Here is a 27,645-nt window from a genome sequence, read left to right as displayed (position 1 = left end):
TGTAATATGTGTTTACTTGTGGTATATCTGTAGACTTTATAGCATTTAATAATATGTCGCCTGTGTGTTTTAAACAGTTCGTTTAACTTTAACATAACTGTTCGGACGACTTGCGGGAATCATTCATTGTGGGAACTTTCGTTCCTGTGAACTCTGTGTTTCATTCCGGACTCAATATCCAGACACATTCTTCGCCAGCTGATTTCTTACAGTGCAGACGTGTACATTAATTTTAATCATTCCTGTACTTTATTTCCCCCCACCGGATTATTTCAACTCGTGTTTATCAATCAGGATTTTCACAGAAGAAATGGCTACCGTTGAGGAACTAAAGCTGCGAATCCGTGAGTTAGAAAATGAACTAATTAAATCCAAACAGAAGCAAAGTGATGCTGAACATCATCTCAGACCAAAGATTGACAAAATGAGTGCTGAAGTCGTAGACTCAAATCCATACAGGTGAGCAGTTTGATGTTGCTGTGGATGTGTATTATCACTGACTTGTTTCTGAACATATGGAAGACTAAACCGGTACGACGGTCACTTTAATATTATGTTTAATATCTCACAGTCGTCTGATGGCACTCAAAAGGATGGGCATAGTTCAAGACTATGAGGTAAACATGTGTATAAGAGACTTTTATAGCGTTAACTGATTGTTCCAGTTTAGATGACCACTATCCACCTGCTGTCATTTTCAGAAAATCCGCTCGTATGCTGTAGCAGTGGTGGGAGTTGGAGGAGTGGGGAGTGTCACTGCAGAAATGCTCACCAGATGTGGCATTGGTAAGGTAATGCACCTTTTTCCTCATTCCTTAGTGTGTATATATAATATGTATAAATCAAATGTAAAGATGCACCAATTTGGTCCATTCTTCAAGCCCCGTATTCTTGTGGTGTGTGTTGCCAATCTGAGTACAGGAGGGAAGCCAATAGCATAAACCCCAGAGACATGCTTTGGCTCTGCAGTAACAGACTGTCATGCCTCTTTTTGCTGTGTCTGTGATTTCTTCCCCTGCAGTTGCTGCTGTTTGACTATGATAAGGTGGAGCTGGCCAACATGAACCGCCTCTTCTTCCAGCCACATCAGGCAGGGCTCAGTAAAGTTGAGGCTGCAGAACACACTCTTAGGTAAATTGGAGGTTAATCATCTTAACATACAGGTGCATCTCAATAAATTAGAATGTTGTGGAAAAGTTCATTTATTTCAGTAATTCAACTCAAATTGTGAAATTCGTGTATTAAATAAATTCAGTGCACACGGACTGAAGTAGTTTAAGTCTTTGGTTCTTTTAATTGTGATGATTTTGGCTCACATTTAACAAAAACCCACCAATTCACTAATCAATTCACCAATTCAATCTCAACAAATTAGAGTACTTCATAAGACCAATAAAAAACATTTTTAGTGAATTGTTGGCCTTCTGGAAAGCATGTTCATTTACTGTATATGTACTCAGTCCTTGGTAGGGGCTCCTTTTGCTTTAATTACTGCCTCACTTCGGCGTGGCATGGAGGTGATCAGTCTGTGGCACTGCTGAGGTGGTATGGAAGCCCAGGTTTCTTTGCTCACCTGCATTTTTTGGTCTCTTGTATCTCATTTTCCTCTTGACAATACCCCATAGATTCTCTGTGAGGTTCAGGTCTGGTGAGTTTGCTGGCCAGTTAAGGACACCAACACCATTATCATTTAACCAACTTCTGGTGCTTTTGGCAGTGTGGGCAGGTGCCAAATCCTGCTGGAAAATGAAATCAGCATCTTTAAAAAGCTGATCAGCAGATGGTAGCATGAAGTGCTTTAAAATTTCTTGGTAAATGGGTGCAGTGACTTTGGTTTTCAAAAAACACAGTGGACCAACACCAGCAGATGACATTGCACCCCAAATCATCACAGACTGTGGAAACTTAACACTGGTCTTCAAGCAACTTGGGCTATGAGCTTCTCCACCCACTGGGCAACAGTCTCTTTCTTCTTCTTCTTAGCCCAGGTAAGACGCCTCTGACGTTGTCTGTGGTTCAGGAGTGGCTTAACAAGAGGAATACAACAACTGTAGCCAAAATCCTCGACACGTCTGTGTGTGGTGGCTCTTGATGCCTTGACCCCAGCGTCCCAGTCCATTCCTTGTGAAGTTCACCCAAATTCTTGAATTGATTTTGCTTGACAAGCCTCACAAGGCTGAGGTTCTTTTGGTTGGTTGTGCATCTTTTTCTTACACACTTTTTCCTTCCACTCAACTTTCTGTTAACATGCTTGGATACAGCACTCTGTGAACAGCCAGCTTCTTTGGCAATAAATGTTTGTGGCTTACCCTCCTGGTGAAGTGTGTCAATGATTGTCTTATGGACAGCTGTCAGATCAGCAGTCTTCCCCATGATTGTGTAGCCTAGTGAACCGTTTTGAAGGCTCAGGAAACCTTTGCAGGTGTTTTGAGTTGATTAGCTGATTGGCATGTCACCATATTCTAATTTGTTGAGATAGTGAATTGGTGGGCTTTTGTTAAATGTGAGCCAAAATCATTACAATTAAAAGAACCAAAGACTTAAACTACTCCAGTCTGTGTGCACTGAATTTATTTGATACACAAGTTTCATAATTTGAGCTGAATTACTGAAATAAATCAGCTTTTCCACGACATTCTAATTTATTGAGATGCACCTGTATATAGCAGGAATGATCAGAAGTGACAGTCAAGACATTTATAGTATTGCAGAACCTCAGATATATGAGATTCAAAAAAATGTTGTTGTTTTTTTTACTTTCTATCATCAAATAATCTTGAAAAAAGCTTCAAAATATTAAGCGGCACAAGCATTTTCAACATTAATAATAATAAGAAATGTTTCTTCATGAGATTTATTTATTTTAATCAGCATGAGATATTTTGCCAGTAAAACTTTACAATTAATTAATGTTAGGTAATGTATTAACCTAAATAAATCAACAATGAACAATACATTTATTACAGTATTTATTAATCTTTGTTGTTAACAAGCACACATTCTAATTTTAAGAATGCATTAGTAAATGTTGAATTAAAATTAAGTTTATTATTCATTCTTATTGTGATGCATTACTGATATTTCTAGTCAAGTATAAAAGAAATAAAAGCATGAATCACTGTTTCCAAATTCTTAGAGAAACTACTTCACTTTAGTCATTGCTTTTGGTTGGTAGAAACTGTATTTAACAACTAAGATAATTTGCTTATCAAACTTACTTATTAAGTGTTTTTAATAAAAATTAATCTCAGCTATCTCTAATTTTCTTTCTTTTTTTATTTTAACTGTGACGTGAATTAGAAATTAGATATTAAAGGGTTAATTGACAATTTTAGCTGACATTTCTCATTTTAATGCTGTGTTTTCTTGCATAGGAACATTAATCCAGATGTTGCTTTTGAGACCCACAATTACAACATCACCACAATGGACAACTTCACGCATTTCATGGACCGCATTAGGTGATTTTTTTTTTTTTTTTTTTTAATACCTTAGTAAGCTCAAAGTTTCCTTCTTATTTTCAATATGGCTATGATAAACAGTCTTGCTTTGTTGTTTCAGTCATGGAGGCATTGAGGAGGGGAAGCCTGTAGATTTGGTCCTCAGCTGTGTTGATAACTTTGAAGCTCGGATGGCCATTAATACAGTGAGTTTTTGATATTAAACTGCATGTGTAACTATTAAATGAACACGTCACCATTTTTCTTAGTAAATATATTTCCGTATTTGTGCTGTTGACTTGAAATTTTCACCAGATGTCGCTAATAGCCCAAGCAATCCATACATACAAAGAAAACAAAACAAAAATAAATTAAGTTATGTGTAATAAATTGGAATGACACAGGGAAAAAGTATTGAGCACATGAAGAAAGGGAGGTGCAAAAAGACATGGAAAGCCAAGACCCCAGCTGAAATCTATCAGTAATTAGAAAGCAATCTTGCTGTTGTCAGTGGAAATTAATATTAGCTGGTTCAGTCCCAACACCTACAGTACCAGGATGATGAAGATGAAACAAGCATGGACATTTCAGCAAAACAATGATCACAAACACAGCCAAGGAAACTCAACTGGTTTCAGAAAAAGAAAATAAAGCTGCTAGAATGGCCCAGCCAATCACCTAACTTGAATCCAATAGAAAATAAGAACTAAAGATCATAAAGTTGATAGAAGAGACCCACAGAACATTCAAGATTTGAAGACTGAGCAATGGATGCAACTAGTTTCTCCATACAGAGGCCTCTTGAAGCTGTCATTACCAACAATGGCTGTTGTAGTATTAAGTATTAAATGAATTTCAGTAGTTCAATACTTTTTCCCCGTGTTTTTTTGTTTTATTGGACATAACTTAATTTCTGAAATTATTTGTTTATTAGTGTGTTTGTATTGCTCAGGTTGTTATCGACATCTGGTGAAAATTTCGTGTCAACAGCACCTTTAGAAATATATTTCCGTGAAAAATGGTGAAGTGTTCAAAACTTTTTCTCGCTGTATATTTAATCTTTTTTTATTTGTGAAAATATGAAACTTAAACATCTTTGTTTCTCTCTTATAGGCATGTAATGAGTTGGGTCAGATCTGGATGGAGTCAGGTGTCAGTGAGAATGCCGTTTCTGGACACATCCAGCTCATCATCCCTGGAGAAACTGCCTGTTTTGCTGTATGACACACACTCACACTCCCAAGACACATACTATGAATTATGATCTTAAAAACCATTTCATATGGTTGTACCCACTTCTGTTTTCTAGTTACTGTTTCATAAACCAGCTTTATAGACTTTCTGTCTGGGAAAGGTTAACAGTGGTCTGATCCTGTTTTGTGTGTGTGTCAGTGTGCACCTCCCCTCGTAGTGGCTGCAAATATTGACGAGAAGACGCTGAAGAGGGACGGAGTGTGTGCTGCCAGCCTGCCCACCACAATGGGAGTGGTCGCCGGACTCCTTGTGCAGAATGTCTTGAAGTAAGACCTCATCACAATCCTGATGATTCCGCACTGGACTAACCATGCTGTTTTCATCCCTATAAAGCTTACTTTATCATATTGATATGCAAATTTTCAAGGTCTCTAAATCTCACTTTACATGGTTAAGATTACACTATAAGCACAGGCCTAACTGTGATGTATCCTATTTCAGTTTAGTTACACTGATTACTTTGTCTAGTGGATAATAAATGCTGTAGTATCACACAGATGCCATTAGATGGCAAAATAAAGCCATTTTTGTAACTGAACCGAAGTGAACCATGCTAACTAACCAGCCAAACCCATCAGCTCATGGTCTTTTCACATCCTCAGAGGTCTTGCCTTGTCAACTTCCAAGGACTTGGTCTGGAATTAAATTGTCTGTGTTGTAGGTATCTATTGGGGTTCGGGACAGTGAGTTATTACCTGGGTTACAATGCCATGCAGGATTTCTTCCCGAGCATGGCAATGAAGGCCAACCCACAGTGTGACGACAGACACTGCAGACGACAACAGGATGAGTACAAGGTGACACTCCTACAAATGCAAACATAAACGTTAATTTTTATGTGCCACAGCTAATCTGGATTTTTTTTTTTACACCTTGATAGTTTAATAAGTATAGTAAAAGTAATAGTTTTATTGATTAATAAAATAAATAATTTTTAAATATTATTTGACCACAACATTCGTAAGTTCTTCATTCTGGAACTTTATTTCTTGAGTCTTTGAACGTTTTTTCCCCCCTTAATTCTATTAATTTAAATGTATTATAATTTCTTTAAGTGTATATTACATTTTAGTTTCTTTTAAATGTATTTTCTGTAACTACATGTCTTTGATGTAGTTTCAGATTTGCTGAACATCACTTTTTTTTCGGGTTTACAACAGTAGTCTCCAAACTTGGTTCTGGAGGTCCACTGTCCTGCAGGGTTTAGCTCCAACTTGCCTCCACATAACTTTGGAAGTTTCTTGGAACTTGGAAGTTTCTAGTATGCCTAGTAAGACCTAGATTAGCTGGTTCAGGTGTGTTTAACAAGGGTTGGAGCTCTGCAGGACACCAACCCTACAGTACTGAGTTTGAAGACCCCTGGTTTACAAAATTCCAAACTATTAGTGACAGTTTTTATGCAAGCTGTTTAATCACTGATGGTAAAGAAAGGCATACTGTGACAAAAGTCAGTGAAGTATTAATATTAACAGTAATATAATCTGTTATTCCTTCCTTACTCCAGAAAAAAGAAGCAGAACGGCCGAAGCAGGAAGTGGTACAGGAAGAAGAGGAAGTGGTGCATGAGGACAATGAATGGGGTTGGCGTCCCACACACGAAAGATTCATCATTCATAAAATACAAATCTGTAAATATTATGTAAGCTTGAACGTGATGTTTTTTTTTCTGCCAGGCATTGAGCTGGTGTCAGAGGTGTCAGAGGCAGAGCTACAGGATGCATCAGGACCAGTACCAGATCTACCAGAGGGCATTACTGTAGCCTACACCATACCTGAGAAAGTACGACCCACTGAAATACAACACAACACTTTGGTTATTCAGGATTTTTCCTGCATATTTGATGCAGTTTTTTTTTTTTGTTTAGGTCAGATGCTTATAATTTTAATAATAACTCCAACATCCTATGATGACATAAAATGCAATTACCTGACAGATAACACTAACATTCAAATATTTGAGAAAGTATTACTATTAAATTGATCAAAATCGACACTAAATATATTTGTTACAAAGGATTTTTAATTTTAACCCTTGTGCATTAATAAAAAAAGTTACACACATAGGTCCATAGTGGACAAAAATGTCCATGTCAAAAAAAAAAAGTGTCATAATTTGAAGCGTGGGAGCACAGACGTAAGTTTGGCCTCATTTTAAAGAAGACCCATGGCAGATTACTGACCAAGTTTATGAAAATGCTTTTATATAAAGCATATTTTATATTTTATATAAAATATTTATTTTATGAAACATGTTGCATTCTAAACCTGCTAGAAAATCAAAGACATAAATCTAAACAAGCTGTGTTTCAAATTTGAGGTTGTTATCTGGGTCACACAGAGTTTTTATCAAGAACGTAACAAGAACGCACACACACATTTTGTTTTTTTTTAATGACACACATACAAACCACACTCTGACATCCATACCAACACACCCACACAATTATAGCTGCATTATTTATCCAATTGGCTCTATAATATACAGAAGAAAAAAACACGAATAAAGCGAGTATTTGCTTTATAGGCCAAACCTGAAAAAACGGCACCATCTGGTAAAAAATGGTAAAATTTTGAAGCCTTGCTAATAGAATGAAAGTCCCTTAACAAAAATAGCATTTTGTCCAAAAAATGTCCAAAAGGTTGCACAAGGGTTAAATAAATGCTGTTGTTTTGAACTTTCTAATTATCAAAAATATTAAGCAGCATGTTTCTTGAGCACCAATTCAGCATATTAGAATGATTTGTGAAGGATCATGTGACACTGAAGACTGTAGTAATGATGCTGAAAATTCAGCTTTACATCACAGGAATAAATTACATTTAAACATTTATTGAAATAGAACAGTTGTTTTACATTGTCAAAATATTTGACAGTATTAGTGTTTTTTTTTTGTTGTTTTATGGAAGCCACCATTAATTAAAATTAATTAATTAATTAATTAAATAAAATTAATTAATTAAAATTAATTAATTAAAAAGGTAATTGCAACTTTCACAATTCTGACTTTTTCTCAGAATTGCACGATACATACACATAATTTTTTTTTTTTTTTTTCTCTCGGAATTGAGAGATATAAACTTGTAATTGTGTGTTAAAAAGTCAGAATCACAAGATATAACCTCACAATTCTGACTTTTTTTCTCAGAATTGTGAGTTTATATTTCACAATTGTGACTTTATAACACGCAATTGTGAGATATAAACTCTCAATTCTGAGAACTTACCAGTCTTTTTCCCCCTCAAAACTGGATAATAAAACTCATAATTCTGAGATAAAAAGTCAGAATTGCGAGAACTCAAAATTACGAGAAGAAAAATCTGAATTGAGATACAAAATCACACTAGCGAGGAAAAAAGTTTCATTTCACAAGTCTGACTTTTTTTCTTGCAATTGTACGTTTACATCTCACAGTCAGTGGTGGACGAAGTACACTAATCAAGTACTTGAGTAAAAGTACAGATAAGTGTAATAAAATATTAATAAAACTCCAGTAAAAGTAAAAGTTCTCCTTTTTTCAATTTTACTCGAATGAAAGTACTCAATTTTTTATCTACTAAAAATACATAAAAAAGTAAAAAAATACTGATAAATTTATTTAGAAATTTTATATAGAGTACTTAATTTAATTTTATATTAGAACATATTATTAATGCTCAAAATTTCCCAAAATAACCACTATATAGAGTCTAAAAGATCTATTTTTGTTGTTGATGTGGACTATGCTGATGAGAGTGATGTAGAAATATTCAATGTGAAGTTTACACTGCGATGTACCTGAGAGAAAACAGATTTGAACATCTAATTTTCACCAGTAAGAAAAAAAGTGTTGTAAAGCTTGTTTTGGAGAACTTCACAGTTATATGACGTGAGAATAGGAGTTAGGAAGAACATTTCAAAGGCATTACTTCCCACTTTGATAATTACTGTAGTTACCATGTTCTGAACATCACATCCTTTCTTTTTCCCTAAGATGTAATCTATCTAGGTAGTTGAATAAAAATATTTGGACTTTATATCTAAAAATTACCTCAACCTAGCACCAGTAAGCTTGTTAGCTAGACAGTTAGCATTAGCTAACAATATTTACTTATTTTCAGTATGGTAATGAATAAACATTCATATCTGTCTACTCAGCTAGTTGATCCAAACAATAAAAAAAAAAATGTATACTGTTAATAAACAATAGAAAACCAGACGCCACATAGGACTAATAAAACTGATAACGTTACAGCAGCGGGGAATATGAACATGCATGAGTTATTTTATTTAATCTGTGCTATTTTAATATTTCGCTTTTTGGCCCAAAACATAGAGACACTGATGTTGATGTGTGTGAATTCAAGTATTTCAGTGGGCTTAAACAGATCACCCTTTTCAGCAGATTTAGTTTACAAACAACTGACAGTTTTGAACTAAATATTATTTTCAGTTACAATAATTAAACCTAAAATGCGACATTAATAACTTACTTTTTGCAGCATCAGTCGCGTGCGCTCACAAGATCTCCTGGTTCTTACTAGTGAATTCAGTTCACTGGAGACTCGCTCTAAACGGATCATTTGAATCAGTAAGTTGCCGACTTGAGAACAGCTGCAATCGGATCATTCCAATTCGTGAATGAATCGTTCGGTGTGATTTGCAAACCAATGTTAACAGGTTCATTGAAAAGAATCAGTTTGTTCATGAACCAGACACCGCTTCTGCGTCTTGGAGCATGTGATAATATTATAAGGAGTAACAATATGTTTTATAAAATGTAGTGAAGTAAAAAGTGTGATCTTGTGCTTTGGAATGTGGTGAAGTAAAAGTAAAAGTTACCTAAAATAAAACTACTCCAGTAAAGTACAGATACTTAAAGTACAACTACAAAAGTAAAACTACTTCGTTACTGTCCACCACTGTTTGCAATTGACTTTTCTCAGAATTGTGCGATACAGATTTTCTTAGAATTGTGATATAAACTCGCAATTGCGTTATAAAGTCATAAATGCAAGATATAAACTCACAATTCCGACTTTCTCTTAGAATTGCAAGTTTATATCTCATAATTCTGAGTCTGGATTGAGACATAAACTTGTAATTGTGTGAAAAAAAGTCAGAATTGCGTTTTAGCTTGAAATTCTGACTCTATTCTCAGAATTGCGAGTTTATTTCTGAGAACTGCAAATTTGTATATTACAATTTGTATCATGCAATTCTGAGCAAAAAAGAACTGTGAGATACAGATTTGCAATAGCAAGAAAAGAGTCAGAATTGTGAGATTAAAAAGTCGCAATTACCTTTTTTTTTATTTAGGGGCGGAAACAAGCTCCCATAGTTTTTCCTGTATTTTTGATAATTAATGCAGCCATGGTTATGGTTTTTACTACCATGTATGTGTAATATTCCATGTTTTATTTTTCTTTGCCAGGATGGGTCATCAGGGGAGACAGTGGAGGAAACAGACCAGAGTTTAGAAGAGCTGATGGCTCAGATGAAAAAGATGTAAAGGGAACAAGCAAAAGGAAAATGACATCCTTGAACTCAGACAAAACTCTCCCACAGACACTAAAGACAAACTCATTGTTTTGTACTTAATATAACATCTAAGGTCTCATCATAAATGAGTTTGGATTTAGTTTTTTATTCTGTTTTTGCAAGCAGGCTGTAACACAAGATGTTTACAGGTTTACTTCAACTGAAAGTCTTAATACTGAATTGCCATTACTCTTTTGTTTTCATAGTGTTAATGTTTCAGAGTTGGCATGGGATGGTTAACAGAACTAATCTGAGCGACTGTTTTTAAATAGCTGTTGTCAACAGCTATGTGAGAGAAACATTCACACGATCAGAATATATCATTGTCATGTCTAATACTGTATGTGCTTGCAGACACCCAGCCAGATGTTATAAAGAACATCACAAAAATATTTTCAGACATTTCATTGTCAACCTGATTCTGACTGCTGTATTGAATGGTATAACAATGTAATAATGCAAATGAAAAAAATAAATTTATTGTTGTTACATTACACTCTTTTTCCTGCATTTAATTTAGTAGATCAGTATGCAAAAATGGCTTAGCGATAGTTGTAAAAACTGTTTTCCTCTGCACTGAGAAAACCTCAACAACTGTTAGTTTCATTGTTACACATTTATTGGTAGATGATACAATAATATTTTGTGCATGGATCATGTGCATTAGAAATCTCTGGGTATAAAATACACTTCTTTTGGCAGTGAATAAAATGTCTCTAAGTCCTGGCACAAATTGTAAGACAACAATGTGATGTAATACAAGCCATGATGGAAGTTTAAGAGTAAGTTATTAAATAATTGGCACATTTCCAACAGTTCAAAGATGGTTTCGCTACAAAAATGAGGCACGTTAGACTGCTTTAGCACCTTTCCGAGTAGTTGTACAAATCGTAAGTATTTCCAGACATTCAGAAATTGGAGTTTGGCACTTTCACTATTTTGCATCCATTTAGTGTTTTATAGTCGTATTCCTTTATTACATATTTCCCTCCTAACAATTATCCATCAAAACTAGGCACATGAAATATGGCAAGGTATTTCACATTAGAGACAATTCACACAATTCAAAAAACAGCAGTACCATTTCTAGATACAAAATGTGTCATCATATGGATCTCTCATACTGTAGATGCACTTTCATATGAACAATCATTGTATAAACTAAACTACGTTTATTGACACTCATTATGCATAAATTATTGCACATGCTTGTGTTCTGTGGTGGTGTTGAACCATTAAAATGCTCCCAATTGAAAATGTAAGACCTATACAATAAATAGCATATTGAATACAATAAGACTCATTTTATTGATTATCTGTATCTTGATATCATGTTTTTGTCTTTTGTATGGCTATGCATGACAGCTGTCTTTTAGTAATACTGGTGCAGTTCTGCATTTTAAGGTGATGTTGAAGGTTATTTTTGCATGACAAGAAGAAGTTAATAGACAGAGGAAGGAGCTGAGAGTCTGCAACATTCTAGACCACGTATTTTACATGTTTCTAAGAAGTCATTGTACTGCAGCTCGAAAACAATGCCAACTTTCATTATGCTTGACTTTGTCTTTTAATTGTGCTCAGAGTGATTTGCATATGCTCAAGCAGTGATCGAAACCTGAAAAAACGTATTGAAATTCACACATCAGCCTTCCGGCATCTCAGTTTACATGCCCTGTGACTATTTTTGAAGAGTTCATTTGCAAAAACAGATAACTTTGTTTTTTTTTTAATTTCGAAAAATCATGTTTGTTTTATTCTGCATTCCAATATCAAACTGCAGGTGGGTTGTTTTAAACAATAAAACAAGTTTACAATAAACAACAAGTAACACAATAAAAAACTGTTATCATGTGAGTTATGTGTTTGCAAATTAACTCTTCATATGTTTCCAAAAAGTTTTTGTACCATGCAAGTGAAAAGTGCTTTCAAAAAAGATTAATACTGACACTGTATAAAATACAAAGGTAATTATATTTCTTCAAATAACATTTTGAACTTCAACCCAGTTGTTCGACTTGTACTCAAGTTTATAATAAAAAAGTCTGTCGTAGTGATAATTGGAAGAAAAACCTATTCAACTGTATATCAAGTAAATAGAGAGAAAATGTAAATAATATTTTGCATTGCATGAACAATCAATAACTATGAAGGCCTTTTGCCGTCTGAGAGAGGAAAAAAGATAATTGCGCCACTATTTCTTGCAGCTGCAACTTCACATTTCGTTACTGTGGCTTCATGGCTTGTTATTGTGATGCTATTTTCTCGCTGCTGCCAGTTTCGTATCTTCTTCTGTCACAATTGCAAATTTCTGTAACATAATTGTTACAACGCATCCCAAATTACAATGTTATTTCTCTAAATTACTTCATTCCTCATAGCAACATCATTTATTGCAACTGTGACTTCATATCTCGTGGTTTTAGTGTTAGTTCTCATAATTGCAACCTTATTATTTTTTAATTTAGACTTTATTTCTTGCATTTGTGACCTTATACCTTGTAATTGTGACTTCACATATCACTAAAGCAACTTAATATCTCATCTCCCAAATGTTGACATAAACATCTTACAAGTATCTTTTTTTTTAACTCTGAGATGGCCTTCCATAAATAACACTATTCTGGTAATAGTAACTTTATTAAACTACTTTACCACACCTCACAATTTAACAGCAGTGCATTTGAAATGTCACTGGTATGTTGATGCTAATGAGTGCTGTGTTTCAACAGTCACTGAAAATCACACGTATAAAAGGTTTTTGTCTCGAAAGCACCTTGTTTAAACCCAGTGGCAGTGAATGATACATTAAAGCATTGATGATTTATACTGTAAATTAAGAGCCAAGTTGCATCCCAATATTTTCTTACTATGAATATTTGATTGTTCCATGTAGACTTCAAGCACAGGCCTGTACACAGCAAGTGTGGCCAATATGGCTTCAGTAATAAAGGTAAGAGTTCACCTTAGGTAAGTCTTGAGGGGTAGAGATGTCACCTTGAGGTGTGAGGAAGGGCAGGACTTCGCAGGCTAAAGGTGTCGCCACTAGATGAGTGGCGTGACGGGGCCTTACCGCAAATCAGAGATGGCTCTGCCTCTTTTATTTCCATTGCTCGCTTATATAGTTCAGCAGCCTTCTCGAAATCTCCCTCTTCATAGCTGAGAAAATAAGATAATGGTTACCTTGTTGTTGTTGTTATGAGGTTGTTAGACTGTTCTGGATGGTTGTGGTTACTTACTTAAAATTCTGATTTCTAGATATGGTTAATTACTTTTCCTCTATTATTTACATTAAAAACAATATTTACAAAATGTAATGTGCCCAAGGGGCAACATGTGTAATCAAAACAGATCCTTGAGACACTCTGTATTTAAACATTAAAAATACAGTTGAAGTCAAAAGTTTGCATACACCTTGCAGAATCTGCAAAATGTTAATTTTTTTACCTAAATAAAAGGGATCATACAAAACGCATGTTATTTTTTTCATTTAGTACTGAACTGAATAAGATATTTCTCATAAAAGACATTTACACATAGTTCACAAGAGAAAATAATAGTTGAATTTATAAAAATGACCCTGTTCAAAAGTTTACATACACTTGATTCTTAAGGCTGTGTTGTTACCTGAATGATCCACAGGTTTTTTGTTTATTGTTTATAGATGTTCATGAATCCCTTGTCTGTCCTGAGCAGTTAAACTGCCCACTGTTCTTCAGAAAAATCCTTCAGGTCCCACAGATTCTTTGTTTTTTTTTCAGCATTTTTGTGTATTTGAACTCTTTACAACAATGACTGTATGATTTTGAGATCCATCTTTTCACACTGAGGATGCTCCAAAAGGAAACACAATGCATTAAGAGCCGTGGTGAAAACTTTTTTAATTTAAATTTAAACCTTAAAATTTAAAATTTAAAAAATTAGGGTAAATTTAACTTATTTTGTCTTCTGGGAAACATGCAAGTATATTCTGTAGCTCTGATGATCAGTACTAAATGAAGAAAAAAGAAAAATGTAACATCTTCATTCGGTTCAAAAGTTTACACCCTGTCTCTTAATGCATTGTTTTTTCCTTCTGGAGCATCAGTGAGTGTTTGAACCTTCTGTAATAGTTGCATATGAGTCCCTCAGTTGTCCTCGGTATTAAAAGATGGATCTCAAAATTATACAGTCATTGTTGGAAAGGGTTAAAATACACAAAAACGCTGAAAAACCAAAAAAATTGTGGGACCTGAAGGATTTTTCTGAAGAACAGCAGGCAGTTTAACTGTTCAGGACAAACAAGGGACTCATGAACAACTATCACTAAACAAAAAAACATTCTGTGGATCATTCAGTTAACAACACAGTATTAAGAATCAAGCGTATGTAAACTTCTGAAAGGGGTAATTTTTATAAATTCATGGACTATATGTAAATGCTATGTGAAATATCTTATTAAAGTCAGTACTAAATAAAAATACCATGCATTTTGTATGAACTCTCTTATTTTGGTAAAATAACATTTTGCGGATTCTGCAAGGTGAATGTAAACTTCAACTGTATTTAGGCTCTTTTGCACCGCATAGTTCTAAAAACTCATTCTCGACGCTGCAGACAACAGGTAGCTAAATGCCATTATTACTGCTGTATCTGATGTTCTTTGAGTAAATATTTTTACACATCTTTTTTAAAAATGCAGGGTAGCCAGTGTTTTTATATGCGTTTGGCCAACCAGTGTATGCTTACATCACTGGTAGTTCCTATAGAACTAATTTAGACCCTACTCCAAAGTAGGAGCTAATTAAGTTTCCCCAAACAGAGTTCCTAGAAATAAATACATTGCTAATTGTAAAGTGTAAATTGTAAAGTGAATATCCGCCAAAAGTTCTAGGAACTATGAAAGCCTCTTTTTGTTTTTTGTTGTGAAGGTTTCAGATGACGACATTTGTGAAGACTCCAAATGCTGCCATGTATTTAATCTGAATCTAACTGGTACATTTGAGCTAATAAAATATGGCTAACCTGAGTACAGCCAGGTTTTTCAGAGTCTCTCCAACACGAGGGTGCAGTCGGCCGAGACTGTCTTCATATACCTTTAGAGCACGCTCGTACAAAGGCAATGCATCACTGTGCTGCTTCTGTAATACAAACACACGTCACATGAGTCAAATTGATAGACAAAAGAGAGGACTGGAAAGTTCAACAATACAATATGTGGGAGAAGTGTGAGACGTTTCTCACCAGCTGGCAGTAGAGCACTGCAAGGTTAACCAGAGCAGTGGCTACACTGGGGTGTTTAGGCCCGAAGCTCTTCTCTCTGATATCAAGAGCTAGTTCATATAGAGGAACTGCCTTTTCAAGCTTCCCCTAATATACACAAACAGACAGCCAGTTAGATGTGGTCACACATCTATTAATATAATAAGACGACAACAACACACAAAAATAAATATGGCAGAATGAATAAATGAAAATTGTCACTTGATTGCTGTGCGCTCTGCAGAGGTGCTGAGTTGTGACTGTTTCCTGTGGTTTCTCACCCTGCGTTTGTAAAGCATTGCCAAGTGTTTGAGGGTATAGGCAAGAGAGGGATGATCTGGGGCAAGTGCTCGTTTGCGGATGTCAAGTGCTCTTTCGTACAGCTCCTCGGCACTCTCGTACTCTTTCCTTTCGCAGTGAAGCGCAGCTAGGTTGTTCAGGGACTGGGCGCAGTCGGGGTGATCCGGCCCCAGAACACGCTGACGCATCTCCAGGGATCGGGTCAAGAACATCTTTGCAGCACTAGGTTATAAATACCAACATGTTAAAATGCATATTATATAACTGCAAATTGGAAAGGCGTATTATTAATAAGTACTAATAATACAAGTAAATTCAACTATTATTTTCTCTTATGTAAACATCTTTTATGTAAAATATCGTATTCAGGTCAGTGCTAAATAAACAATAACATGCATTTTGTATGATCCCTCTTATTTTGGTAAAATAATTAACATTTTTAATGATTCTGAAAGGGGGATGTAAACTTTTGACCTCAACTGTATATACACTGTGTGCAGAATTATTAGGCATGTTGATATTCTGGTCATATTTTTTTTCCAAACACATTTTACCAATTCCAAACCACATCAGTCTTAATAACTACTGTTAATTTTGTGTTTAATCATTTATATGTGATATATAATTGTCCGTGAAGGCTGGAAGTGAAAAACTCCTTATATTCAGGTGTGCAGAATTATTAGGCATGTTTTCGTTTACAGCTAAAATGAGCCAAAAAAGAGATTTAACCCAGACTGAAAAGTCCAAATTATTAAATGCCCATGAGAAGAATGCAATACTAATGCATTACAAGAATTTGCAAAGTTAAGGCTTGACCATTGGACAGTGAAATGCTTGTTGAGTCTGCATGGTCAGAAAAAACAGGTGGAGAAGAAAAGATGCATGTTAACTGCAAAAGAATTAGGAATTAAGGTGAAGAATTAGGTGTGACACCATCAGGAACCATTTCCAGTTCTCCAGCGCCACCATTTTCCAGAACTGCAACCTACCTGGAGTCTTCAGAAGTACAATGTGTCAGGTTCTCAGAGACTTTGCTTGGTAAAAAATCTAAAAAATGCCCCTGACTTAATAAGAATAACAAGCTGACATCTTGTGAAATACATGAAGACAGTTTTTTTATATGCTTTAGAGACAGATAAGTTGAGAGTGACTCTTGAAGGACAAGCATCACATCCTCTTGTACCTCTGATTCAAGAATTTATCTTCTAAAATCTGGCAGTAAGTTTTGGGAGTTCATTTTAGTCCATCTCTGCAAGTCAGACTTTTCAGGATAAGAGACTAAACATGAACTTACTTACTGCCAGATTTTAGAAGATAAATTCTTGAATCAGAGGTACAAGAGGATGTGATGCTTGTCCTTCAAGAGTCACTCTCAACTTATCTGTCTCTAAAGCATATAAAAAAACTGTCTTCATGTATTTCACAACACGTCAGCTTGTTATTCTTATTAAGTAAGGGGCATTTTTTAGGATTTTTTACCAAGCAAAGTCTCTGAGAACCTGACACATTGCACTTCTGAAGACTCCAGGTAGGTTGCAGTTCTGGAAAATGGTGGCGCTGGAGACTAAACGGTTCCTGATGGTGTCACACCTAATTCTTCACCTTAATTCCTAATTCTTTTGCAGTTAACATGCATCTTTTCTTCTCCACCTGTTTTTTCTGACCATGCAGACTCAACAAGCATTTCTCTGTCCAATGGTCAAGCCTTAACTTTGCAAATTCTTGTAATGCATTAGTATTGCATTCTTCTCATGGGCATTTAATAATTTGGACTTTTCAGTCTGGGTTAAATATCTTTTTTGGCTCATTTTAGCTGTAAACGAAAACATGCCTAATAATCCTGCACACCTGAATATAAGGAGTTTTTCACTTCCAGCCTTCACGGACAATTATACATCACATATAAATGATTAAATACAAAATTAACAGTAGTTACTAAGACTGATGTGGTTTGGAATTGGTAAAATGTGTTTGGAAAAAAAATATGACCAGAATATCAACATGCCTAATAATTCTGCACACAGTGTATGACTGGTTTAAACAAAACAAATAGACAGGCTGAATGATAATACAAATTCATTCTCTGACAGGCAGGTGTTGATTGAAAACCAGAAAAATATTGGCTACCCAAAGCTCAGTACTGTAGAGTTACTGAGCTTTTAACACCACCTTATTAGGCATTTGTATGAATCACATGGCTGACCTACTGTATTTTAATGCCAGAACGACTAATTTTGCTGAAAGGTGAAAAGTTTGCAATATGAATAAAGGCAAGATAGCTCCTTCTGCAAATCTAATCTCTTGGCCAGACTGTGATTAAAGAAGTCCACTTCCAGAACAAAAATTTACAGATAATGTACTCACCCCCTTGTCATTCAAGATGTTCATGTCTTTCTTTCTTCAGTCGTAAATAAATTATGTTTCTTGAGAAAAAACATATCAGCATTTTTATTCATATAATGGACTGCTATGGTGCCCAGAGTTTCCCAAATGCGGTTATAAACGATCCCAGCTGAGGAAGAATTGTCTTATCTAGTGAAACAATCGGTTATTTTCATTTAAAAAAATACAATTTAAATACTTTTTTAATCTCGAACAGTCATCTTGTGTTACTCTTACTCTTGTCTTACTCTATTTTGAAGTTGAGGGAAAACGTGAGATGGGAGTTTTTCGACATACCCTAACTGTCATGAACCGGAAAAAAAAAACGGACTTCAGGCAGAGTAACATTAAAAAGTATATAGATTGTATTATTTTTATGAAAATAGATAAGACCCTTCTTCCACGGCTGGGATCATTTACAACAACATTCGGGATCGTTTGAAGCCGCATTTAAACATTTTGGAAGTTTAAACTCTATATGGAGAAAAATGCTTAAATGTTTTCCTCAAAAAACATAATTTCTTTATGACTGAAGAAAGAAAGACATGAACATCTTGGATGACAAGGGGGTGAGTACATTATCTGTACATTTTTGTTCTGGAAGTGGACTTCTCCTTTAATGATATATATATATATATATATGTATATATATATATATATACATATATATTTATGTATGGTATTTGACATTTATTTTGCTATCATGTATAATATTATACATATTGTGAAATACTATGAACTTCTTGGAGCTTATGAGCAAAGCAATGTGTGTAACACCCTAATACAGGACACAAGTCCTAGCAAGGCACAGTGACAGGTTTGTTATTTATGACAGCATCTAAAACTTTGAGGTAGTCCTGCAGTTCGTGAGGTCTGCAAAGAGGAAGTGCAAACCTAATTCTTTAGCAGTTCTGATCTATTAATTGTGATTAATTCTGCACTCAAATACGACCAAACAGGAGCTGCGTGCAATATTTAACCCATTCCGTGCCATCTGTATGCCAAGTGTGCAGAGATAAAAGAACATGTGTCGTAAGTATGGTTTTGTTATCTTTGAACATCACCATGATGAAGAAAAAGATTAATTTTTTGGAAACAGACCTGACTGAGCCAACTAAGCAGTTACAGGAAGGAAGCCTTGCAACTAGTGTGAAAAAATAGTGTGAAGACTTTGAGCAGCCTGGAAATATTTCTGCTGACAAAAACCATAAAAACCACTCACAGTTTCCACTACAGATAACTCTAAATATTACAAACCCTCAACTTTTAACCATTAAAACCATTAAAAAAAATGGTTTGCTGCAGTGTGTTTTGGGACATTTCCCATTAGGATTTCATGATTTTAACAAGCCACCAAATGAAGGTGACCAATTACCAGTAGAGACCAACAGGTATCATTAGAGCTTCATTACAGGTATCATTAAAACCAGTACAATTCTAATCATAACCAGTAAAACCATTACAAATTCTGTGATGGTTTCTTTTGTTTTGTTTGTTTTTCAGCAGGAATTTCCAAAACATACAGTAATCATGTATTCATACAACAATACTTAAAACAAATACGACATTATGTCATTTGTATCAAGATTGGTTGCATTTTACTTGTATTTGTAATATCTACTACAACTGTTAGTGTCGAGAACTTACTGCACAAGACATTTTACAGGACATTTAGGTGTTTTTCTTATTTTCCATGACTGGAAATCTCCATTGCACAACTGCAAAATTTTCAGGATTAGTGGGAACCCTATGTCCTTTTGCAAATGTACTGATATGTATGAAATGATGATTTACTCACTCCAGGTTGTTCTGCAGGTAATAAAGCACTCCAAGCTCATTTAGAGTCTTGGCACAATCTGCTGAGTCTTTGCCAAGAGTAAGCTCCTCTAACTGCAGTGCCCGCCGCTTCAGGAGAGCGAAACCATACTAAAAAGAAAACATGCAAATACAGTATGAGAAATACTTTTTTTCCCCATTACTCTAAAGGTTCACAGTTCATTGAGTGGGAGCAAATGAGACACAAATGTGGCTAAAATTATTGTTTGGTCTTTCCTTACCAGGTGGCCTTTTTGTCGCGCTGTCTTCTGTCTGATCTTGACAGATCTCTTTCTCAACTTCTCAGCCTGCTCATATCTAGATAAAATAAGAACAGAAGTAGCCCAGTCATTATTTTCAATTATTAACAATATTGTGAATAATTAAAAAGCTCTAAATGTGTCTGTACACAGTTGAAATCTAAAGTTTTCATGCACCTTGCAGAATCTGCAAAATAAGAAGGATTATACAAAATGCATGTTATTTTTTATTTAGTACTGACCTGAATAAGATATTTCACATAAAATACATGTTTAGTGTATTAGTGATAGCTGTTCATGAGTCCCCTGTTTGTCCCAAACAGTTAACCTGCACACTGTTTTTAACCCTTTAATTGTCACCCCCCATTTTTTAAAATAGGCATGAAAGTGCACTATCCAAACATAAATTGTTGCAATTCATGAACACTTTGGAATACAGATCTAAGCTTGGTCTCTTTTTAAAGACGATAGTCAGCAGATTATGTCAGAAGTGGATTTTTTCAAAAAAATAAAATATTAATAAGTTACAGAAGTTTAAATTTACTAAAAAGAAAATGCACTACACCATTTTTATTTTATTTTATTTTATATAAAATACATATTTTACATAACAGGTTTTACCCTAAATTTGATATCAAATTGAAGCCTTATGTCTAAATAAGTTATGTTCCAAATTTGAAGTTGATATGAAAAGGTTCCTGTAAAAGTTTGTTTAGGGCGTAATACCACAAACAGCCACCGGGTGCCATACGAACTCTATATAATTTTTTAAAATGCATTTTTCTGTCACAAACGTCTAAATTTCTCTGTCAATTTTACTTCTATTACAAAATAACCACCAAATATGAAATCCTGAGACTCAGACCTTTCCAATGACATGTTTTTGTCAAGATTATAAAAAGTTTGGATTCTAAAAGACCATAATGCATTTTGTAATATGACACTTGACATCGCCGCTAAGGGGGAGGAGACCGCCAAAAGATTTTACAGTACCATTTCCATAGTAACACAATGTCCAATTTAAATTTTTCCAATTTTTCACAGGATGAGTCTTGGGCTTCTAAGCTTTCAAATGATATATAATTTATGATAATTACTAAAATATTTGATAGAGAAAAAGGACAGCGAAAAAAAGAGCGCCAAGCGTCCCACAGGTGGGACGGTGACAGTTAAAGGGTTAAGAATAATCCTTCAGGTCCCACAAATTATTACGGAAGGTTCAACGCTCACAGATTATTCAGAAGGAAAAACAATGCATTAAGAGCTGGGGGGAAAACTTTTTGAATTTGAAGATCAGGGTAAATTTAACTTATTTTGTCTTCTCAGAAACACGTAAGTATCTTATGTAGCTTCTGAAGGGCAGTACTAAATGAAATAAAAAAAATAGGCAAATAAAGAAAGATTTACATATCTTCACTCTGTTCAAAAGTTTACACCCTGGCTCTTAATGCATCATTTTTCCTTCTGGAGCATTAGTGGGCGCTTGAACTTTCTGAAATAGTTGCATATGAGTCCCTCAGTTGTCCTCAGTGTAAAAAGATGGATCTCAAAATCATACAGTCATTGTTGGAAAGGGATCAAATACACAAAAATGCTGAAAAACCAAATCATTTGTGGGACCTGAAGGATTTTTCTAAAGAACAGCGGGCAGTTTATCTGCTCAGGACAAACAAGCGACTCATGAACAACCATCAAACCATCAAAACCATCAAAAGACAGCTGTCTATCCTTTAGGTAAAAAACACAGTATTAAGAATCAAGTGTATGTAAACTTTTGAGTCAGGTAAGAATTGTATAAATTCAGCTATTATTTTCTCTTGTGGACAATTACTATTTTACATGGAACTATTAATTTTTCCAGCAAATAATAAACAGACAAATAAAACCCACAATCGTTTTTCACATTAATAATAATGAATTTTCCACGAGCACCAAATTATAGTATATTACAATCATTTCTGAAGGATCATGTGGCACTAAAGTCAGTAATGGCTATTGAAAATTCAGCTTCGCCATCACTGGAATAAACTACATAAAAAATTTAAAAAAAAAACATTCAAATAGAAAACATTATATTTTGCAATATTAATTTTTTTAAACCATGTTTTTGCCCTTGGTCAGCAAAACCCCTTCTCACCCCAATGTTCTCTTTTAACAGAGAATGACCAATAAAATATAGTTGTATATATTTAAATATATATTATTAATTTATTTCTTGTGTTTATTTGACTATCAAGACTATAAAAATGTCCAGATATTTCCATGTTTACTAGGTTTGCTGCATTTTATAGAGAGTTTCGGCTTACTAATGTCCTATTCGTGCCTCAGAAGGCAGCTCACTAGGATTTGGAACAAAGCCTCTGCAATATGTGTATAGTGGAGTATGAATTTAAGAAAAACGTGCTTTACTTGTTTTGTTTCTGGTAGAGGAGCGAGAGTGAGTCTAGCTCTCTAGCGACAGTGCTGTGTTCAGGGCCGTAAGCATTTTCACAAATCTCCAAAGCTTGTTTGTACAACTGTTCTGCGTTTCCGAATTTCCTCCAATGAACGTAAACCCCCGCCAGCTGGTGCAGGGACTGAGCCACACTTGGGTGGTCCGGGTCCAGAGCCGTCTCACGGATCTCTAAGGAACGCTGCAAGGGGGCCACCGCCTTAAAAACAACACATTTATGTCATTTACACGCTTTAAAATGGAATACAGGTGATCATCAGTCTTTTTGCCTGTACCACCTGGCTGAGCAGTCCCAGGTCTTTGAGGAAGCGGCCCAGTGTCTCATAAAGGTTGGCCAGTTGGCTCATGCTCTGCTCACTCTCACAGGTCTTCTCAAACTCCTTCAATGAATCGAAATACTCAGACGCCATTGAGCACTTATCCTTACCAACAAACTGCCAGTACGTCAGCAACTCAGAGAAATGACCCCTAAGAACACAAATCAGCAGCAAGGCGTTATTTCAGGCACATATTTACAAATGAGAGACACAGCAGGAAGGTGAGAATGTACCTCTTGTACAGGTTCTGGGACACAAACAGGTTAAGCAGACTCATCTGAAGTTTACTTCGATCTTCCTGCTGCTGGAGTAACCACGGCAGTTCATCAGCCACCCTCCACGTCACTCTGTCTTGCCTGAAACAACAAAAAACAGTATAATGCAGTAAAATAATACAGTAAAATACAGTTTTTTTCCAAGTCAGAAAATACTGAAATATGTATAAATACAGAAAAATCACATCCCTGAAATGTCAGAATAAGATATTCTTACTTCAACTGTTCACTAAAGAACCGAATGATTTTCTCTCTGTAGGATCTACGACATTTGCCCCCATCCAGAAACTCCTGGTTGACCGCTTCACATGCCTGAAAATGATACACAGTTACTTCAGTTATTTCTGCCAGCGAGATGTGAAAGTGAGATCTTCAGCCATGAAAGCTCACAGTACCACATTTAGTTTCATCCACATAAGCATTAAAGGACATTTTACCTAATACAGTTTCAAAAGTCAAACTAGGTCAAAGACATACAGACCTGTGGGTGTTGAAACCGAATGAGGCCACAGGCGTAGGAAACGATTAGTAGTCTCTCTATATTGTGAAGTAGTGAGGTTAGAGCAGGAAAACTCAAGTCCGGGAACAGCTCCAAAGCTTCTGATTCACTGATGCCATTGTGACTGGCACATACCAGGCACAATAACTGCACAAGGAGAAATACAAATAAATAGGCATAAACTGTGTAAATACATTAAACTGTGTGTAAGTTTTCGTTAATGATACTTTTCTACAAAGTGGACAGATTACCTCTTTCATAATGTGTTTTTCCTGATCGGTGCTGAGTGAGTCTAGCGCCACCTTTAGCCCCAGCCTGTATAGCGATACTGTATCTTGACACAACGCACACTGCTGTAGAGTCCTCTCCAATGTCCAGGAGGACCTGGAGCTGACAGATTAAACATAAAAATCTTATTTTCTCATACAAACAGAGAGAGATTAATTGAACTGGAATTTGGCAATTTTAAAGGGATAGTTCACCCAAAAATTATAATTACCCTATGATTTACTCACCCTCACACCATCCAAGGTGTATATGGCTTTCTTCTTTCAAGCAAATACAATCAGAGTTATATTAAAAAATGTCGCAGCTATTCCAAGCTTTATAAAGGCAGAGAATTGTGGTTGAGATTTTGTTGAAGCAAAACAAAGTGCATCCATCCATCATAAAAAGTTTTCCACACAGACTTGGAGGTGAAGCAAAACAATGTGTCTGTGTAAAAAAATATCCACATTTAAAACTTTAAAAACCATAATCTCTAGCTTCCGCTAACTGACGTAGGATGACGTAGAGACATAGGTGTAGCGTAAGCTCCGGTGAGAAGTGATGAACATGGAAGCGCAGCGGTGAGAGCAAAACTTACGAAAAAGTACAAAAGATTTATTTAAAAAAAACAATGTTGGAGGATTTCAATACAAGCCAATTAGACTGGTTTTCCTTTGCTTCTAAATGAACTTGGTTCTTGCGAGACTAGTATATTCTCACCGGAGCTTAGAGCACATCCTAAGTCCGCTGGAACGCCACTCTTTCATGAATGCAAATACAACATCTAGTGGAAGCTAGAGATTACGGTTTATAAAGTTTTAAATATGAATATTTTGAATGAATATGTTTAGCACTTTTTATGATAGATGGATGCAATTTATTTTGTTTTAAAATATCGACACCCATTGATTTCCGTTATAAAGCTTGGAAGAGCAGGACATTGTTTTTTTTTTTGTTTTTTTAGATTTATTTTTGATGTTTTTCCCTTTTGTTATGATACGACAGTGGAGAGAAGACAGGAAGTAAAGTGAGACAGAGAGAGGGAGGGCGGGATCAGGAAAGGTACTCGAGCCAGAATCGGGATGGCTATAGGGCAATGAAGAATGTCATTAGAATGGAAGATGCTCTGTGTGTGTTGCTTTTTCAAATATAAGTAGGCAAGCATTTCCTCATTTCAGCAAGTGAAATCACGGGCTTTATAAATAAAACAAGGAAGTTATTTAAATGCAAAACCGGAAAACCGCAATTCACAAGTGCGTATTGAACCGTGGATGTCGTACCGAACGGTTCGATATTATATTGAGAATTGTATTGTGTTAAGTATAGTTTTGTATTACATGTTATTAGATCTAAAATATCTCGTGACCACTAGGTGGCACAGCACCGAAACACTGCAGGTAGCCTCAGGTCATCCTTGTTATAAAACACACCAAGTCTGGTCCCGATATGCCAAACTATTGCGAAGATATAGCCTCACATCCATTTTTGAGTGCTCTTTGTCGAATTTGTTAATGTGTTATTTGACAATGGTTTAGCTAATCAACTTCCTTCATTTCTAATTCAATAACTTTTTGCCAGCATGGTCTGAAGATGATCTGAGCCACTTTTGGTGAAAATCAAACAAACCATCTAGGACGAGTTTGAAAAAGTAGGTTTTACAAACTAGCGAAAAAAATACACATTTTTAATTTTGGTGTCCATTTTGCTAAGGAATCGGAGGAAAAAAGAATTTTCCTTCTACACCTTACGGTTCAAAAGTTTTTAGCATAAAATGAGTGAAACTTTGGACAAGTGGTGGTGCTAGAGAGTTTGAGTTAGAGACTTCAAACTTGCTATGGTTAACTCTTTTGTTGGACAACAGGTTTAGAAAGGCTTATCATTGCATGTCATTAGAATGGAAGATGCTCTGTGTGTGTTGCTTTTTCAAATATAAGTGGGCAAGCATTTCCTCATTTCAGCAAGTGAAATCGCGGGCTGTATAAATAAAACAAGGAAGTTATTTAAATGCAAAACCGGAAAACCGCAATTCACAAGTGCGTATTGAACCGTGGATGTCGTACCGAACAGTTCGATATTATATTGAGAATTGTATTGTGTTAAGTATAGTTTTGTATTACATGTTATTAGATCTAAAATATCTCGTGACCACTAGGTGGCACAGCACCAAAACACTGCAGGTAGCCTCAGGTCATCCTTGTTATAAAACACACCAAGTCTGGTCCCGATATGCCAAACTATTGCGAAGATATAGCCTCACATCCATTTTTGAGTGCTCTTTGTCGAATTTCTTAATGTGTTATTTGACAATGGTTTTGCTTTTTCAAATATAAGTGGGCAAGCATTTCCTCATTTCAGCAAGTGAAATCGCGGGCTGTATAAATAAAACAAGAAAGTTATTTAAATGCAAAACCGGAAAACCGCAATTCACAAGTGCGTATTGAACCGTGGACGTCGTACCGAACGATTCGATACTATATTGAGAATTGTACTGAATTGTACTATATATATATATAAATAACAGTTATATGTACAGTTTTGCTCAAAATTATTCATACCCTTGGTAAATATGATCAAAGAGGCTACTGGACACTACTGGAACTTCAAATGGGACTGGGTTCTATGATCAGATGAAACAAAAAAAATTTGCTTTTTAGCAGCAAACACTCAAGATAGGTTTGGTGCACACAGGGACAAAAAGTACGCCATGTGTGCTTCTGCCATCCATTGAATAAAAGGGTATGATTAATTGTGGCCAATGTGTATTAGAGACATTTTTTTCATAATGAGATTTCACTCCCATTTTAAATTCTTAATCTACAATGAAAGGTTAGATTTCTGTATATTTTTAGAATAAAAGATCAAAAGGATTAATGATACACATTTATTTTTACAGCCAAGAATATGAATAATTTTGAGCTCAACTGTATATACATATCTTTTCATTCATATTGTAAATGTAGTACAATAAATCTAAAAAATGGGGGCAATTAAATTAAATTAAATTACTCTGCTGTATCAGCACAGCCATCGAAAAAAATAAAAAAACAGTTGCTCACAACTTTATAACACTTGCGCAAACACACACGCACACAGACCTATAAATACAAATAAGGAACATAAATAGACACAAACCCTACAAACACTCACAGTCCACTCACTCACTTACTGTGTAATAAGCCTTGCCAGTAGTGAGATATAGAGCGCGTTGCATGTTGCAGCTGAACGACAATGTCTCTCCAACTTCTTTTCCTGTTTGCAAGCAGTGCAGACAGATACTCAAACGCAATATACACTAAAAAAAAGTTGAACACAGACTGACAAGAAGTTTACCTGATCTTTGGTGAGTTTGATATCGCTGTTCACACACTCTGTGCCGATGACACTCTTCAACTCTCTGGGATTGAGGGGGTCCAGGTGCAGCGTGGGCCACAATCTAAACAGCATAATATTTTGTGATTGTCTCCTTGTGTATAATATGAGTTTATGCATGTTTGTGCATCACAAACCTCCATGCCTGTGGACAGGTCTCCACATTAACTGACACCAGCACTCTTACATTAGCAGGAAGAGGATCAATCAGCCACTTCATGTGCCGCTCGGCATTCTGGGGAATACAAAAATAACTAT

The 27,645-nt window shown here is 35.5% G+C and overlaps 2 protein-coding genes across 2 annotated transcripts in view; one reads left to right on the top strand and one right to left on the bottom strand.

Moving 5' to 3' along the window:
• Positions 1-177: 177 nt before the first annotated feature.
• uba5 (ubiquitin-like modifier activating enzyme 5) lies at positions 178-10,707 on the top strand. Its single transcript, XM_051098131.1, has 12 exons — positions 178-459; positions 572-617; positions 702-791; positions 1,022-1,131; positions 3,375-3,461; positions 3,562-3,646; positions 4,554-4,658; positions 4,833-4,960; positions 5,356-5,491; positions 6,199-6,274; positions 6,368-6,474; positions 10,107-10,707. Exons 1-12 carry the CDS (start codon positions 311-313, stop codon positions 10,182-10,184), a joined length of 1,197 nt encoding a protein of 398 aa, XP_050954088.1. The 5' UTR covers positions 178-310; the 3' UTR covers positions 10,185-10,707.
• Positions 10,708-10,810: 103 nt separating this feature from the next.
• The window catches only part of nphp3 (nephronophthisis 3), a 35,831-nt gene continuing 18,996 nt past the window's right edge, over positions 10,811-27,645 (bottom strand). Inside the window, exons 14-28 of the mRNA XM_051098130.1 lie at positions 27,525-27,622; positions 27,349-27,451; positions 27,185-27,267; positions 24,003-24,141; positions 23,734-23,898; positions 23,470-23,564; positions 23,211-23,333; positions 22,939-23,128; positions 22,618-22,859; positions 20,191-20,266; positions 19,932-20,059; positions 15,733-15,973; positions 15,434-15,559; positions 15,215-15,330; positions 10,811-13,369 (exon numbers count right to left, since the gene is read on the bottom strand). Of these exons, the coding sequence (XP_050954087.1) occupies positions 13,204-13,369; positions 15,215-15,330; positions 15,434-15,559; positions 15,733-15,973; positions 19,932-20,059; positions 20,191-20,266; positions 22,618-22,859; positions 22,939-23,128; positions 23,211-23,333; positions 23,470-23,564; positions 23,734-23,898; positions 24,003-24,141; positions 27,185-27,267; positions 27,349-27,451; positions 27,525-27,622 (2,091 nt within the window). The 3' untranslated portion in view covers positions 10,811-13,203. The remainder of the gene's footprint in view (positions 13,370-15,214; positions 15,331-15,433; positions 15,560-15,732; positions 15,974-19,931; positions 20,060-20,190; positions 20,267-22,617; positions 22,860-22,938; positions 23,129-23,210; positions 23,334-23,469; positions 23,565-23,733; positions 23,899-24,002; positions 24,142-27,184; positions 27,268-27,348; positions 27,452-27,524; positions 27,623-27,645) is intronic.

Source organism: Labeo rohita, chromosome 24, assembly GCF_022985175.1.
Source record: "Labeo rohita strain BAU-BD-2019 chromosome 24, IGBB_LRoh.1.0, whole genome shotgun sequence".
NCBI classification, from domain to species: Eukaryota; Metazoa; Chordata; class Actinopteri; order Cypriniformes; family Cyprinidae; genus Labeo; species Labeo rohita.
This window is presented reverse-complemented; position numbering and strand designations above follow the sequence as displayed.

Excerpts from the sequence above, each read along its gene's own strand:
- uba5 (XM_051098131.1), top strand. The coding sequence starts at position 311 with ATGGCTACCGTTGAGGAACTAAAGCTGCGAATCCGTGAGTTAGAAAAT. Across the intron at positions 3,462-3,561 it reads CATTTCATGGACCGCATTAG|TCATGGAGGCATTGAGGAGG; the intron begins GTGATTTTTTTT and ends TTGTTGTTTCAG. Across the intron at positions 6,275-6,367 it reads GCATGAGGACAATGAATGGG|GCATTGAGCTGGTGTCAGAG; the intron begins GTTGGCGTCCCA and ends TTTTTCTGCCAG.